Source organism: Armigeres subalbatus, chromosome 3 (assembly GCF_024139115.2).
Source record: "Armigeres subalbatus isolate Guangzhou_Male chromosome 3, GZ_Asu_2, whole genome shotgun sequence".
NCBI classification, from domain to species: domain Eukaryota; kingdom Metazoa; phylum Arthropoda; class Insecta; order Diptera; family Culicidae; genus Armigeres; species Armigeres subalbatus.
The window spans coordinates 72,176,076-72,191,498 of NC_085141.1; the positions used below are offsets into that span (position 1 = coordinate 72,176,076).

The 15,423-nt window shown below is 40.4% G+C and overlaps 1 protein-coding gene across 1 annotated transcript in view; it reads left to right on the forward strand.

Annotated features, from left to right (window-relative positions):
* Positions 1-15,423, forward strand: part of LOC134227932 (RNA-binding protein Musashi homolog 1-like) — a 145,303-nt gene that overhangs the window by 14,516 nt on the left and 115,364 nt on the right. The window contains exon 2 of the mRNA XM_062709643.1: positions 7,892-8,272. Within this exon, the coding sequence (XP_062565627.1) occupies positions 8,175-8,272 (98 nt within the window). The 5' untranslated portion in view covers positions 7,892-8,174. The remainder of the gene's footprint in view (positions 1-7,891; positions 8,273-15,423) is intronic.

Genomic DNA, 15,423 nt, shown 5'->3' on the forward strand with positions numbered 1-15,423 from the left:
AGAATACATCCTTGCCTCACACCAGCAACGACCCGGATAGGGTCGGACAGGACCCCATTGTGCAGCACTCTACACGAAAAGGCCTCGTACTGTGCTTCGATGAGGCCGATGATTTTCTCAGGAACCCCCTTGCGTCTCAGGGCGCCCCACATATTCTCGTGATTGAGACGGTCGAATGCTTTTTCGTAGTCAATGAATACCAAGTAAAGGGACTCTTGGAATTCGTTGATCTGCTCCAGAATAAGTCGTAGCGTGACAATATGGTCCACACAGGATCTTCTGGCACGGAATCCGGCCTGCTGCCGCCGGAGAGTCGCATCGATCTTCTCCCGAATCCGGGCTAGGATAATTTTGCATAGAACTTTGGGAACGGTACACAGCAACATAATGCCTCGCCAGTTATCGCATACAGTCAGGTCACCCTTTTTGGGCACCTTCACTAAGATACCTTGCATCCAGTCGACCGGGAAAGTTGCGGTGTCCCAGATATTGCGAAATAAACGATGCAACGGTTGAGGGGATGTCAGGGGGTCAGATTTGAGCATCTCGGCTGGCATGCGATCGACCCCTGGGGCTTTGTTCGATTTTATTCTTTGTGTGGCTGTTTGAATCTCTAGTAGTGATAGAGCTGCGGAATTGACGCGTGTTATACGTCGGATCCTAGCCTAGGATTCCTAGGCAGATCATGCCGAAGTGGTGATGGCCTGGCTGGCACTGGCAAAAAGTGGTTCGAGTTGCTCGAACTAGCGTTTCAGCTGGTCAGTTGGGTCGGTCAATAACTGATCATTCGCGTCTTTCACAGGCATCGTTGCATTCATCTTTTCCCCGCTTAAGCGTCGTGAGATATCGTAGAGGATGCGAATGTCCCCGGTTGCGGCGGCCCTCTCTCTTCTTCGTCGGCCAGAGAGTGTGCCCACGCTTTTACTTCCTTCTCAAGAGCCGCGTATCGTTGACGGGCTAAGACTTTGGCTCCTTTGGTTTTTGATCGCTCTATCGCGGCTTTGGCTTCTCTTCGCTCCTCTATCTTCCTCCAGATCTCATCGGTGATCCATTGTTTTCTCTGGGTGCGCAGTTCGCCCAGATTGTTCTCGCTGCCACCTTCCGGAATATCTGCAGCACGCGTCTCCAGTTCTTCAACGAAGGACTGTTTCGCCGTGGCATCGTCCAGTCGGCGTGTGTTGAATCATCGTCCAACTCTTTCCTCCTGCCGACGAATCCGCGCAATGCGCAGGCGTATTTCGCCGATATGGAGGTGATGATCAGACGCGATATTGGCGAAATATATTTTTTTTTTGTAAGTCATTTCTACAAACGCGGCAATTGAATTTTATTCCTACATGAAAATTGGAAAAATGAACGAATCATAAAGAGAATGTGATTCGTTCGACGCTGCTTATACTGTCGCTAATCGCAAGTCGAGCACATCTGTATGTGGGCGTCCATATACAGATGTGCTCGACTTGCGGTTAGCGGCAGTATAGGTATGTAATGAATAGGAAATACAGCAAAGATGGGACTGATATACAGAAGATAGACAAAACGGTTGCGTTTCATAAAATTCTTATTTATTTATTTACTAGCAGACCCGACGAACTTCGTTTCGCCTCTGATTAGTTCTCGAGTTTTTTAATTAAGGCCGGTGTGGCCTGTGCAGTACACAAAAGTCTTCTCCATTCAGCTCGGTTCATGGCTGCACGTCCGTCGCCAACCACGCAGTCTGTGGAGGGTACGCAAATCGTCTTCCATCTAATCGATCCACCTTGCCCGCCGTGTACCTCGCCTTCTTGTTCCCGTCGGATCGTTGTCGAGAATTATTTTCACCGGATTACTGTCCGACATTCTGGCTACGTGCCCGACCCACCGCAGTCTTCTGATTTTCGTAGTGTGAACGATGGATGGTTCTCCCAACAGCTGATGCAACATGTGGTTCATTCGCCTCCACCACGTACCGTTTGCCATCTGCACCCCAGCATAGATGGTACATAAATCCCGCCTGATATTGCCCCTCGAACTATACAAAAAATGTAAGAAAAGCTTACAAAATTGTTAGATACTTATACAATACTAGTCGACCCGGCAGACGTTGTCCTGCATAGTAGGCGAAAATGCGCGTTATGAACTGCCCATGCAAAATGCCCATACGATTCTTAATTTTAGTTTTTCACGATTTACTCAACTTTATACGTGATTTTCGCATAAGGAAATATTATATAAACCCGTCGGAAACGATAACGAACATATTTGCTGAGGGAAAGAAGAAAATCCATCCAGCCGTTTTCTAGTTATGCGGATACGAACACAGACCATTTCATTTTTATTATATAGATTTGTATAAGAATCTAGCAATTTCGCATATGCCCAGTTCTTATACAGGTTGTTTTGGTATATTCTTATACAGAATTGTTGGAAAATCTAACAACCGCCGGTTGCGTGTACTTATGATAGTGTCGCTAAGTAGGTGGCCTCTCGTTAAGTAAGTATTACATCAACACTTCCTTCCTCTCCCTAGTTACGGTGAAGACGGGCGTGACAAGTAGTAGTGTTCCTCATGCTTTTGTTATTTTTATCTAAGTCTGGAATCAAGGACCACTCCCCTTCTTGATTTCTGATAGCATTCTAGATAGGATTTCAAAAATCAAAAGTAAAACATGAGTATCACTAGTGTCCAAACTACGAATTACACCGTAACAATGCTAATGCTAGTTCTAATGCTCGGAAATTTGCCACAGCTTTGGCTAAAAAAACAGAACACAAGTCTGGTAGGCGGAAAGACAGACCTAAATTCCTTTCAGAAACGATCCCTATCCCGACTTTGCCTTCAGCCTTGGATCTGCGGTGTATCGGACAATCGGAGAAGAGTATTTATTCGAGATTCTTTGGTTAAAGAGGGTCTCAGTCTAAGTCTTGTTTGGGTCCTTTTTAAGGCAGTTTTTTGTCTTTATGAGAAAGACTTGCAGCCCGAGGCTGTTCTTGAGAGTGAGGTTTATCTTCGGTTTTCTTCTCCGCCAGATGTTCGGCCTCGGGCGGTGGACAAATCAAAGTCCTTTTCATCACTCTATTTTTAACGGGATAGAAATGGGAGTTATGAGATAAAGTGCCGAAACGTTACCCTATGTCAGCGGTTCTCAACCTTTTTCTTGAGAGGTACCCCTTCGAACGTTTGCATTAATTGAGGTACCCCCTTTCGAAAATAGGCTTCCAATCCTCTTGAAAAAGTAATTCCGAGCCCTTTGAAGGGAAGCTCCTTTCAGCTTTTGAATTCCTACTAAAGTCGGTTTCCACGCCTCTTGATTAACGGCTTCTGAGCCTCTTGTAGATAGGCTTCCGAATCTTTTGAAGGTTACCTCCTTACCTTAGTTTTCGAATCACTTAAAAGGAGGCTTCCTTTGCATCTTGAAAGGACGCTTCTGAGCCTCTTGAAAGTATGCTTCCAAGCCTCTTTAAGAAGAATTCTGAGCTTCTTGGAGCGAGGCTTCCGAGCATCTTGAAAGGAGGCTTCCGAACCACTTAAAAGTAGACTTCCGAGCCTCTTGAAAGCAGGCTTCTGAGCCTCTTGAAAGGAGGCATAGTTTCTTGAAAGGAGGCAACCTAACCACTTGGAAGGAGGCTTCCAAACCTCTCGAAAAGAGGTTTCCTAGCCTCTCAAAAGGAGATTACCGAGCCTCTTGGAAAAAGGCTTCAGAGCCTAATGAAAAGAGGCTTTTGAGCTTCTTGAAAGGAGGCTTCTGAGCCTCTTTAAAGGACGCTTCTGAGCCTTTTGAAAGGAGGCTTCCAAGCCTCTTGAAAGGAGGCTTCAAGCCTCTTGAAAGGAGGCTTGAGTCTTTGAAAGGAGGCTTGAGCCTTTTGAAAGGAGGCTTGAGCCTCTTGAAAGGAGGCTTCTGAGCCTCTTGAAAGGAGGCTTCTGAGCCTCTTGAAAGGAGGCTTCTGAGCCTCTTGAAAGGAGGCTTCTGAGCCTCTTGAAAGGAGGCTTCTGAGCCTCTTGAAAGGAGGCTTCTGAGCCTCTTGAAAGGAGGTTTCTGAGCCTCTTGAACGGAGGTTTCTGAGCCTCTTGAAAGGAGGTTTCTGAGCCTCTTGAAAGGAGGTTTCTGAGCCTCTTGAAAGGAGGCTTCGGAGCCTCTTGAAAGGAGGCTTCTGAGCCTCTTGAAAGGAGGCTTCTGAGCCTCTTGAAAGGAGGCTTCTGAGCTTCTTGAAGAGAGGCATCTGAGCCTCTTGAAAGGCGGCTACTGAGCCTCTTGAAAGGAAACTTCTGAGCCTCTTGAAAGGAGGCTTCCAAGCCTCTTAGAAGAAGGCTTCCGAGCCTCTTCAAAGAAGGCTTCCGAGCCTCTTGAAAGGATTTTGAAAGGAGGCTTACGAGCCTCTTGAAAGGAGACTTTTGAGCCTTAAGAAAAGAAGGCTTTTGAACTTCTTGAAAGGGGGCTTCCGAGCGTCTTGAAAGAAGGCTTCCGAGCCTCTTGAAAGAAGGTTTCTGAGCCTCTAGAAAGGAGGCTTCCGAGACTCTTGAAAGGAGGATTTTGAGCCTCTTGAAAGCGACTTCCGAGCCTTTTGAAAGGAGGCTTCCGAGCCTCTTGAAAGGAGACCTTCAAGCTGCTTGGAATAAGGCTTCCGAGAAGCGTAGAAGGATGCTTCTAATCCTCTTGCAACGAAGCAATCGAGCTTTAGTGAAAAAAAAATCATTTTGTTCATTTGATGTTTTGTTCGTTTGATCTTTTGTTCCGCAGCCCTTCATACATTGTGCTGATTGTGGAAGGCAGAATTCAATTAGGATTTATTGATCGCATTGCATATTGTGTACAATATAAATTTTTGAAATAAAAAAATACACAATCATCAAAACTTTATCAATGAGTTTTGATTGAAATTGTAATACGTCCGCCATTATGCATTTTTGTCCGAGGTACCCCCTAGGACCAGCGAAGGTACCCCCAGGGGTACATGTACCCCAGGTTGAGAACCACTGCCATATGTGGATGCTATTTTTTTGACGCAGTCTTCGAAGTTATAGTAAGTCAGTTCAAGATCATTAAGGGGGCGGCTGCTTCTAGCCTTATCCGCCATCGTGAGACGCATGAGGTTGTCCGTGACCGAATAGTGATTTGGGCGTTACTTATTTTGCAAACGAACATTGTTTCAAGGATTTCGGAGAATACAAGCGTTTTTATCCTAAACTAGTTTCCTTATCTGGTATCAAAAAGCTTAATCTCTCGGATGCATTCCGCAGTTTTCTTATGTAATGCTTACCTCAGCAGGAATGCCTTCCAATGTTTGAAAGTTAAATTCATGTCCAGACTCTAGAGTAACTTTCAAAAGTTTCATGCTTTTTTCGTCGGAATCTCGTTCCTGTCCAATGTGCGAAGAAGGCTCGATGAGCTTCAGATGGCCACTTTCGCATATCGCTGTATATATGTTCCCTACTTTTTGTAGATAATTGATTTTTTTTTCCAAATTGTCGCTTACTATTTGTTTATGTTTTTCGATCATTTAGTGTTTTTGATAATATTTTATGTAGAACATTAATACATAGAAACCTCCTCCTGGATAAAAATAACAAAATCATTCGACGCTGATGTTAGGAAGACAAATTGTGGATGATGCCATCTTTCTGGGGTCTGCACTTAGTTCTTACCACAAAACATACATATTTATGCAATAGCGGGTTGGAATGTTGTGAATATAATATAGGATAAAGTTTAACGTTAGATTACATTATGGCATACATTATAGAAAACATGTGAAATATGTGAAATTCAAATTCTATCCCTTCGAATGAAGATCATAAAAAGAAAGTAAATTCACAGAGATACCCACCAAAAACTTTGTCACGGTTTTTAAAGTACTCAGGAAAGCTGAGTATTACTGGTGCTTTCATAGATATTCTTGATTTCCTGAGATCAATCAAGCCATTATTTGCTGGAAATCTTACCAACCGATTGAAAAATGTGATCAATTCATTCCGCGCTGGGCTGGGAGACCTGCGGAGGGTCGCAAATGTATAATTAATTCGATACACACACCGTGCGGCGGACCCTCAGCCGTCAACTTAGTACTAGTGGGAGCAATTCTCGCTCGCAAATTCCTTTTGTTTTTGACTTGTTCGTCTATCGAATACTATCGCTGCTACCCACCCAGAATCTACTGGCTTATCCCACTCATACTACTAGACGAGCGATGGATTAACACTATAGTTGGAAACGATTTTCCCAAGCCCAGCCACTTGTTGAAGGTTGCGCGAGGCGAGCACTATTCTAATCTTACAACACATTCAACGGTCGCTTCGTCATAGCCGTGCCTGTTGTTGCAGAGTCAGATGGTTGACTGCTGCTGCTGCAATACTGCAAACAGCAAAAGCTGGATCGAGGTGGAAGGCGCGCGCTCGCGCGTTCGTCCGATGGCGCGGGTAGATTGGTTCCCGCCAGAGATCGGATAACTGCTAGCATAGTCTAAGCGATAGGGTGGAACTAATTTCAGACTTGAACCTGGATTAAGCATAGGGTACCCGTTGACCGTGAAACTTTCTAGTTCAATTGGTGGTACGACACGCAAGAATACAGATTCTAATGGGGAATGTTTCTATCCCGGTCCATTTGGCGATTTTTTTAACTTTTACTGAAAACAAATTCGCATTAGTTTTCTTCGTTATCTCACCCTATTGAGCATTGCATTAACAACGTCGCACGTACCTATTCGTACGCGCACGACACCAGAGAGGAACAGGCGGCGTTCTGTTTGTCGTAGTGGCGTAATATAATTTTGTTGCAAACATTCGTCTTCCTAGTTTCGTAGGTGCCCAACTAGTTTTGTATACTAGAGTTAGAATAGTATCAAAGTCAGTAGATTTTAAAATAGCGATATTACATTCATCAACCATAAGTTGATGTAGGTTTTGTTAGCTCACAATTATATACAGGTTGTCTGCAAATTATCCGTTCAGATGTCAACAGTTTGCTTCTACAGAGCAAACAAAGAATATAATTGACACACTAAGGAGCTCTGTGGCTATCGCAACACAGCAGTCTATAACCAATGTACTTTCTGTCAATATGTACATACTATCAGCTATAATTTGTTTCTTACTTATAGGATAATAGCCAACTATTGATTTGATCCTCATAAATCGGGTTGTCTCTCACAAATCGGGGGCCCTCCTTAGCCGTGCGGTAAGATGTGCGGCTACAAAGCAAGACCATGCTGAATGTGGCTGGGTTCGATTTCTGGTGCCGGTCTAGACAATTTTCGGATTGGAAATTTTCTCGATTTCCCTGGGCATAAAAGTATCATCGTGTTACCCTCATGATTTGCGTCTCTTTTCATCATCTTTCATTTTTGTCATCAATGTTTATGGAACAAAACAAAATAGGCTGTTTAACCGGGTAAAATGTGTGATTTTATAAAAAAAAATGATTTTTGTTTTTTCGTCTCCGAACGTTTGTCATAAATAACGTCGTCGTTTATTAATCGTCAATTTAATTCTAATCAAACTCGTGGAACTACAAAACTACTGAATACCGTCTTTCAAAGTAAAATCGCTGGGATCGGACTCTGAAGCCTAACAAGACATGTTCGAGATACGTTTTACCCTTTATCCATTCGTTCGTTTAATGACTACTCTGTGTTGAAATCATTCTCCAGACAGCAGCCTCCTTAGAGCTTTCCGTCGTACTAGCGAGTATGTCTTCTCTAGAGATTGTTAGTGTGTTTGTTAATAGCAACATATACGTAAATGCTCTTTTAGCTCTCCGATTGTCGGTCGGTCCGCTGACCGCCAGAACCTAGTAATAATTATCTTAATAGCGATACTCTCGTACTTGTAAATTATCTTTAATCTACATAGACGTTGTTTTCTAGTTCACATATATATATTTTTTCTTTATTTTTTCTCTCTATTACCATCTAGCAAACCGAAACGGCAGAACCTAACTAGCGAGTATACGAAACACAAACCTAGATCGTACCAAGAGATCGTTTCCTAGTGTATTTTGGTAGTGCGTTTGAAAACTGCAAGTAGTGTGGAATCCAAAACAAAGCTGTACTGTAGTGTGGAAAATCTGGTAACCAGTATTTATACATATATAGAAATCGGAGAATTTTGTTGAGCGCATCCCCAGTAGAAAGCAAAACAGAAAGCAAGATAACCGAAAACAAACACCTATTACACAGTAGAAAAATTTGAAAAAAAAATGCTGTTTGAAAATCCTGTCGCGGCCGCAAAAATGTTTCCATACAGTGTACCTCCGCCGATTCAAGGTGCAGCAGCGGTCCCGGTGCAAAATTTAAGGTTTGTGGAAAAATCCTTTCTTTTTTTCTTTCTCTCACATCAAAGATATCACTCTCTCTGTCTTATGTGTTTACACATCGTTTCCTGCTTTCCTTTGATTAATGCAATGGCTCCAAACATATCGTTGGTGTATGTGTCTTTTTAGTGATTCTAACTTTTTCCCGAAGCTCTAACACCAAACTGGTGGATGTGATCCTAAAAGTATGTTTTGGCAAAGTTGCAATAATTTGCAGCTAAATGTATGCACAGCTTTGTCACCCACACATAAAATAACAACCATTGATTTGAATTGCGAGGATGTGAATGGATGTGAGGCAAATGGTGTGTCCTTTTTGTATTTATGCTGGTATAAATTGCCTGTCCTACACTGGTTTGTCTCGTATCTATGAAGGTAGTTTCTACCTTGATTTATTTGTTGCAACATATAATGGATTTTGCTTTTGTACCTTTCGGACCCGGATCATCATTTCACTTATTTCTCCGACTGTCAGGTAGATTTCATTTGAAGCGTTTGTTTTAGAGAAATTGAACCCTGATCACGTCAAATTTGTGACACAAATTTGTGTGCTGTTTCATCAATTTGGACGAAACAAGAAACTGTTTTGTAAGTGGAACGTTTCAGTGGTTTAATTTGTGAAGATGGGTCTTAAAGATTTACTGTGGACAGTGGCTTTATGAAATTTTGACTAAAACCAGATCAGAACCAGATTTTTTCATGAAATTCAAACTTTTCTAGAAAAATAATAAGCTTCTATATCAATGGTATTCGACGGGTATGCATAAATACGTTGAGCATAAAATTTATTTTATTTTATTTAATATGTTAGACATAATAAATTGTATTACGCCAATTAACCGATATACCAAATATTCTTTATGACTATTATTGCCAGTTTTTTTTAAACATTCTGAAAATCGGGCACATCAATCTTTAAAATATAATACGATTAGATATCTGAAAAAAAAAAGATTTTCCAACTTTCTTTACAAAATTGTGAGAAAATGTGACTCCCGCTGTTTGGGTAGGACTAGTTCACTACCATATTTTCAAAACGACTTATCTACTTTTGTTAGCAAAGATTGAAACGTCTATTTAAGGAATCTGACAAAATTTCACCGCAAACCAACACCAGAAGCGTTCGCCTACGTTTTGAGAATTTGGTATTGAGTTGATTCATTTTCTTTATGTACTTTATCCCCCAGGGTTTCCAGTAGATATGCGAGCAAAGGCGTAGGATTGCCAATCCGGAGATGCCAAGTTCGATTCTCGGTCCGCTCTAGGATGTTTTCGGGTTGGAACCATTCTCGACTTCCTGGGATAGTGTATCCATTGTGTTTGCCACACCATGTATCTGGTGGACATAGAAAAGCTTCTAATTAATAACTGAGGAAATGCTAATAGAATATAAAAAGCATGCCAAGTTCCAGTTGGAATGTAGAGCTATTGAAGAAGAAGATGTACTTTATAATAATACTGCGTTAATCATCAATACATACAAAAATAAATTTAAACTAGTACCTGGATCTCTTGGTTTTGCCAATGTATAACGCCGAAGGCTCGAATGAATTGGTGCTTTGCACCAATGATGCTGGGTTCCTTTTTTGAAGGGTTCGAAAATAGCTTCTCGTTTCAGATTTAGCTTCCTTCATAATTGTTACACCACACCTATCTATATGTGTGGCAACGTTAAGGTTTGCTCTTCTTCGTATGTTGTACAGTATGTGTCAGTAAAATTGTATAAAAATTTAGAAATGTTTGAAATAATATCATATTATGATTCAATCGGTTTGATATGTATATCGATAGTAAAAGGTAGTATTTTAAATAGTGTACACGTTTGGATATTTTATGAGCATAATATTTTGGAGATGGTAGAATAGATACTTTACGTTCCGTAGATAGTGAATATTTCGTAGTGTTATTTTATCCTATTTCTTAACAAGTCTGAACATTGAAACAGTGAATGGAACAATACGAGCACAAAGTAACTCATTTTAGGCAACTTTCTTATTGTTCACGCCCAGTCTACCAATTAGATCAGTCACGGCATTGAACGAGTTTTTAATGAGACTTACAGAAAAGTCTGTTACAATGAATCATCATTTTCGTTCATAAACTGTGTTTAAATCTGCGACGAAATGATGAACCTTGTCAATGTTTCAGGGTGCAAAATGCAAACAATAAATTTTCTGGAATTCCCATTTTTTTTGCTAGTGCACGCTGCACATTTCACGTCGTACGATATTTCATTTTTCGCGTTCAATCTGAGCTATGTCCTATAAGATATTTTCGATCTTTTGCACATTTGCCTCTGCCGTCTTTTCTCAAATCGCTCTTATGGCTGATGGCCAGGTACCTGTAGCTTCTTGGCCGGTCAAGGAAGAGTATTTATAGCCCATTATGAAATTTCTGTCCTTGCGTTGTTTGATTTTCTATAGATCGAAGCTAGCTTCCCAACACGTTACAGGAGAACGAGATATATATTTCGGAAAATATTTTTTCTCTTCAAATCACTACTCGGTGCGGCGGATCGCATTACAAAGTCGATTCCGTTATATATGTAATAATTGCTATATTTTGAGGAGGGACTCGTTTGAATCTTGTGTCTTGTGGGAGGCGGCGTGGAAGCTGTCAAACACGCGAAAATGACAGTCTGACAATCGCAGCGTTAACATTGTCCGTACCCCGTTGTTGGTCGTACGGAAAAAGCGCAGATTTGTGTTCTCATCAAACCTCCAATCTCGCGCTACGGCAATCGCTGGCATAGACATAAATGCGGTGTGAACGATCCGATAGTAGAGTGCTCTCATGTTTGCTGTGTTATATTATACTATTGGCCGACTATGATGCAGAGCAATAATGTTGCTTGTGGTATTGCTGTTGGATGCTACTGCCTGTCATTCACTTACTAGAAGGCTGTGTCGTTGGCACTGGCTATGACTGACGAACGTCATTCGACTGTAAGTTCATTAAAGTTGATGAATCGACTGTTTCATGCGCTATTTTCCAACTGGCCGCCTCTAGGTTTCCTACTTTGTATGTAACATCGTTTGTTCTAGCTACTACACTATCGTCGCATTACCACTCTTATCCATCAATTTATTAGAGCGATAATCAATACGATAAATTGAAGCATACAGTCAAACATCCTTGAGTCGATATTGAAGGGACCATCAACTCATGGAAATAATGAGATGTGGAATGTAAAATTCTTAGTTGGCTATAACCCAAGAAATTTTTTTTAATATTGAATAGTTTGCTTCCATGAGTCGATATCGAGTCATAGAACATCGACTCATGGAGGTTTGACTGTATTCATCATCATAAATATCAGTGCATGCCAAATATTAAACATAAGTTGAACTCGTTGAAAGATAATAATTTTTTTTAACAATTCTTGTGTTTCTTTGTTCAACGTTAAAAATTGGTTTAGCCCTAGAAGGATATTAAGATCACGAGAACAACACGTGATAAAAGTAATCTGAGAGCAAATTTCAAACATGAATTTTGATATCATATTACTCTATATCACGTGACTTGTTTTAGAACCTTGTTTTAGAACCAAAAAAACTTTTATTAGAACCAAAACTCTTGGATTGGAATTATTAATAAATTAATCTCAATTCCTCAAAATTATTAATAAATTAATCTCAATTCCTCAAAATTATTAATAAATTAATCTCAATTAATCTCAACATCGCGGTTTGATGACGTAACCGGATTTGCTGTATGCTGTTTGCAGCTGATGGAATTATTGAGCAGGTCTGGATACTCAAAAAATGACCGTTATAAATCCCTTTAAATATAATAAAAGCGTAGGAAAAACCTCTCCAGGTGTTGTTTTGTCAATCCTGTATTTCGCTGCAGCATCCCAGCAACAGATCACCAACTAAAACGATTTCCGCCACACAGAACCAGTATTAAAAACGTTAGCCGCTCGAATCTTATCAGACAAACCAGTTTCCGAAAATTAACAGTCCCGACATTTTTAATCAATTCAATCAACAAGAAATATGCATCCATTTTTCACACGACCTCTATCAGCAGCAGTTGTCTGCTGAAAAGAATCTGGTTCAGTTTTAAATGTCACGACCCTCTATGGCAAGACGACCCACCAGACGACCCCACGGGTTCTTATTGTACACAAAACACCGGTATCTACTCGGATGCGGACGAAAGATCCATTCCGTAGCTATATTTTCCGGTTAAAGTACCTAATCTAATCTTATAAGCACGCACCCGTACAATGGATTCACAACTCAGGTCACTTTTACAAATGACCTGTGTTGGGAAACAGTATGTGTGAACTTTATTTCTATTTTTTCGCATAGTCGTTAACAGAAAAGAAATTTTGAAGCATACATTCTGTAATGATGATGATGATGATGATACAGAGATTTGCTCCAATAATAGCAGCAACAACCGGATTTCTATTCTGTTCGGTTGAACCTCCGAGGGTCTGTATGTGTATGTGTACACACATTCTTTTACTCTCGAACGGCACGTCCTTCCCCTTGGCAAAATTAATTCTTGAAAGAAACTCTACACAAAGAAAATTGTGAGGGGGTGAGTTGGTCCATATGATGATGGACCAGGGTCGCAGCCACCCTATGGAATGAGATATTTCGAGTTTTGGAAAACTGGATCTTTCCCTATGACATACTCCACAGCATGGTGGTCGTCGTTTGACCTCGAAGCAAGCACCTTTTCAAGACCTCTTCCTTCGCTCTCACATGTTGGTCGGCATCGTTCCGTCACCGCCGGTTAATGACGTAGTTTTTTTACTGCCGGTTTTATTTTGTCCTTTGTCGACAACTGGGTGAGTTCGAGGTCGATAGCGGTAGAGAGCAACCATTGTCAGCGAAGTGGATGTTGATAGGGCTCCACCGGCGTGCGTCAAAGAACGCTCGACGGCAGCTGCTGCTTAAGGAATGGATCAGGTTCTGCTAGAGACCACTGCTGCCGAGTGGCATTATCGTTATAATGTTGGGCGAGAACAAAAGCGGGAGACTTCGATGCTGTTGCAAACAAACGCTAACAGAGCAGCCGCAACAGCAGGCAAACAGGACGATATGCGGCATATGCGGCGTCGGACCATCTGCCTGCACCACCGCCGTCGATGGGTGTTTGCGCTAGCTGGCGATGCTCCCCTCGAAAATGAGGAAAAAAGGTACCTGCATTAATCCAACTTAGGAACGATTGGATTGCTCTCTCATCAGATTTTTTTTTTATTTGTGTAAACTATAATAATAATAATCTTCTAATACATAAAAATGAATTTCTGTCTGTCTGAACCTTATAGACTCCGAAACTACTGAACCGATCGGCGTGAAAATTTGCATGCAGAGGTTTTTGGGGCCGGGGAAGGTTCTTAAAATGGTTCGAGACCCCTCCTCCCTTTGGGAAGGGGGACTCCCATACAAATGAAACACAAATTACTTCACAACTCGAGAATTAATCAGATAATAAATCAATTTTAGGCGAAACAAAGTTCGTCGGGTCTGCTAGTGATAAAATAAAACTTAAGGGCAAACTTTACAGCATCAATTCAAAGCCGCTAACTGGAGCACCTCGCGTTTCCGATGACAGCAGTGTCTTTCTCGTGCATCATAAAATATGATAAGAAAAGCTCACTGAAGAGGTCGAAATAGCACTTTAGGGCGATAGATTTTATTACTTTCATTAGTTTACATTTATGTTCATTCATTTTAACGAATTGCAGAGATTTCTTAAACATATGTTAGATTATAAATATTGTTTTTCAAGTTTTTTTTTGTTCTGCCCTTAAATTTAACTGATTTTTTTGCTAATTCAAGCTAATAAGGGCGAATATCGCACGAGAGGATTCTCTTCGTCGACCTCCCTTCTTTTGAATAAAAGTGACAAGTAGCTGATTTCTTTGTGGTTTATCACCTCAGAACGATAGAAAACAATGCGAACTTACATTCTGAGGTGATAAACTGCAAATAAATTCTCTGCTTGACACTTTTCTTCAAATGAGGAGAAGTCGGCGAAGAAAATTCTCTATTCGCCCTTTTACCAGATAGTTAGTAATTTTTTCCACTGGTTTAATTAAACCATGTAGCAATTACAATGTTTTAAACTTAAACTGAAGTTAACCTAATTTATTCATCTCTTAGACTAGGTGTTCCGTGTTTTCTTAACACAATCATTCTTATTTGCTTTGATAGATTTTTAGTTTCTCATTAATATATTTCAATTGCCTCTGGCAGTTAGGATTTTTCTACTGGTTTAATTACAACATGTAGCAATCACAATGTTTTAAACTTAAATTAAAGTTACCCTAATTTATACTAAGCGTAAAAGGAGCTAATCGATGCAGTAGAAGATTGCAACGATCTTTGTCTAAAATTGGAAATTATTTTGTTGAACATTTGCTGCAATGTCTCAATATTAGAAATTCTATGAAGTTCATTGGTACAATACCACGGAGGCAACTTCAGAATAATTTTCCAATTTTTTTTTTGAATCCTCTAAAGTGCCTTCTTTCTGGTATTTTTGAATCCTCTGAAAGTGCCTTCTTTCTGGTAGTGCAGCAACTAGTCCGTATTGGTACAGCATACGACATGGCTGGTCTAAAAATTTGTTTGTAAATCAAAAGTTTGTTCTTAAGACATAGTTTTGATTTTCTGTTTATAAGTGGATATAGACACTTAATATATATGTTACATTTGGATTGAATGACTTCAATGTGACTATTGAAAGTTAATTTTTGATCTAGCAGAAGTCCTAAATATTTCGCTTCGCTAGACTAATTAATTGGAACCCCATTCATAGTGAAAATATGTTTGCTAGAAGGTTTCAAATAAGAAGCTGGAAGCATCTGCAAATAAAGACAGTCATCTGCAAACAAAGATAGTAGAAGTAAAACCACCAGCTCTTACAAATAATCTATCAGATTTAGAATTCTAATAGTTTACCTGCAGTGAGCGATCTGATAAATAATTTTGGATCAGTTTAATAATGTACAGAGGAAAATTTAAACTCACCAATTTTACAATCAAACCTTCATGCCAAACATTGTCTCTATATCAAGAAGAGGAATATCCGAATATCCTTCAGATTTGTTGAGCCTAATTAAATTCGTAACTCTTAATGATGAGTGATTGAATGCCCATGGCGAAAACCA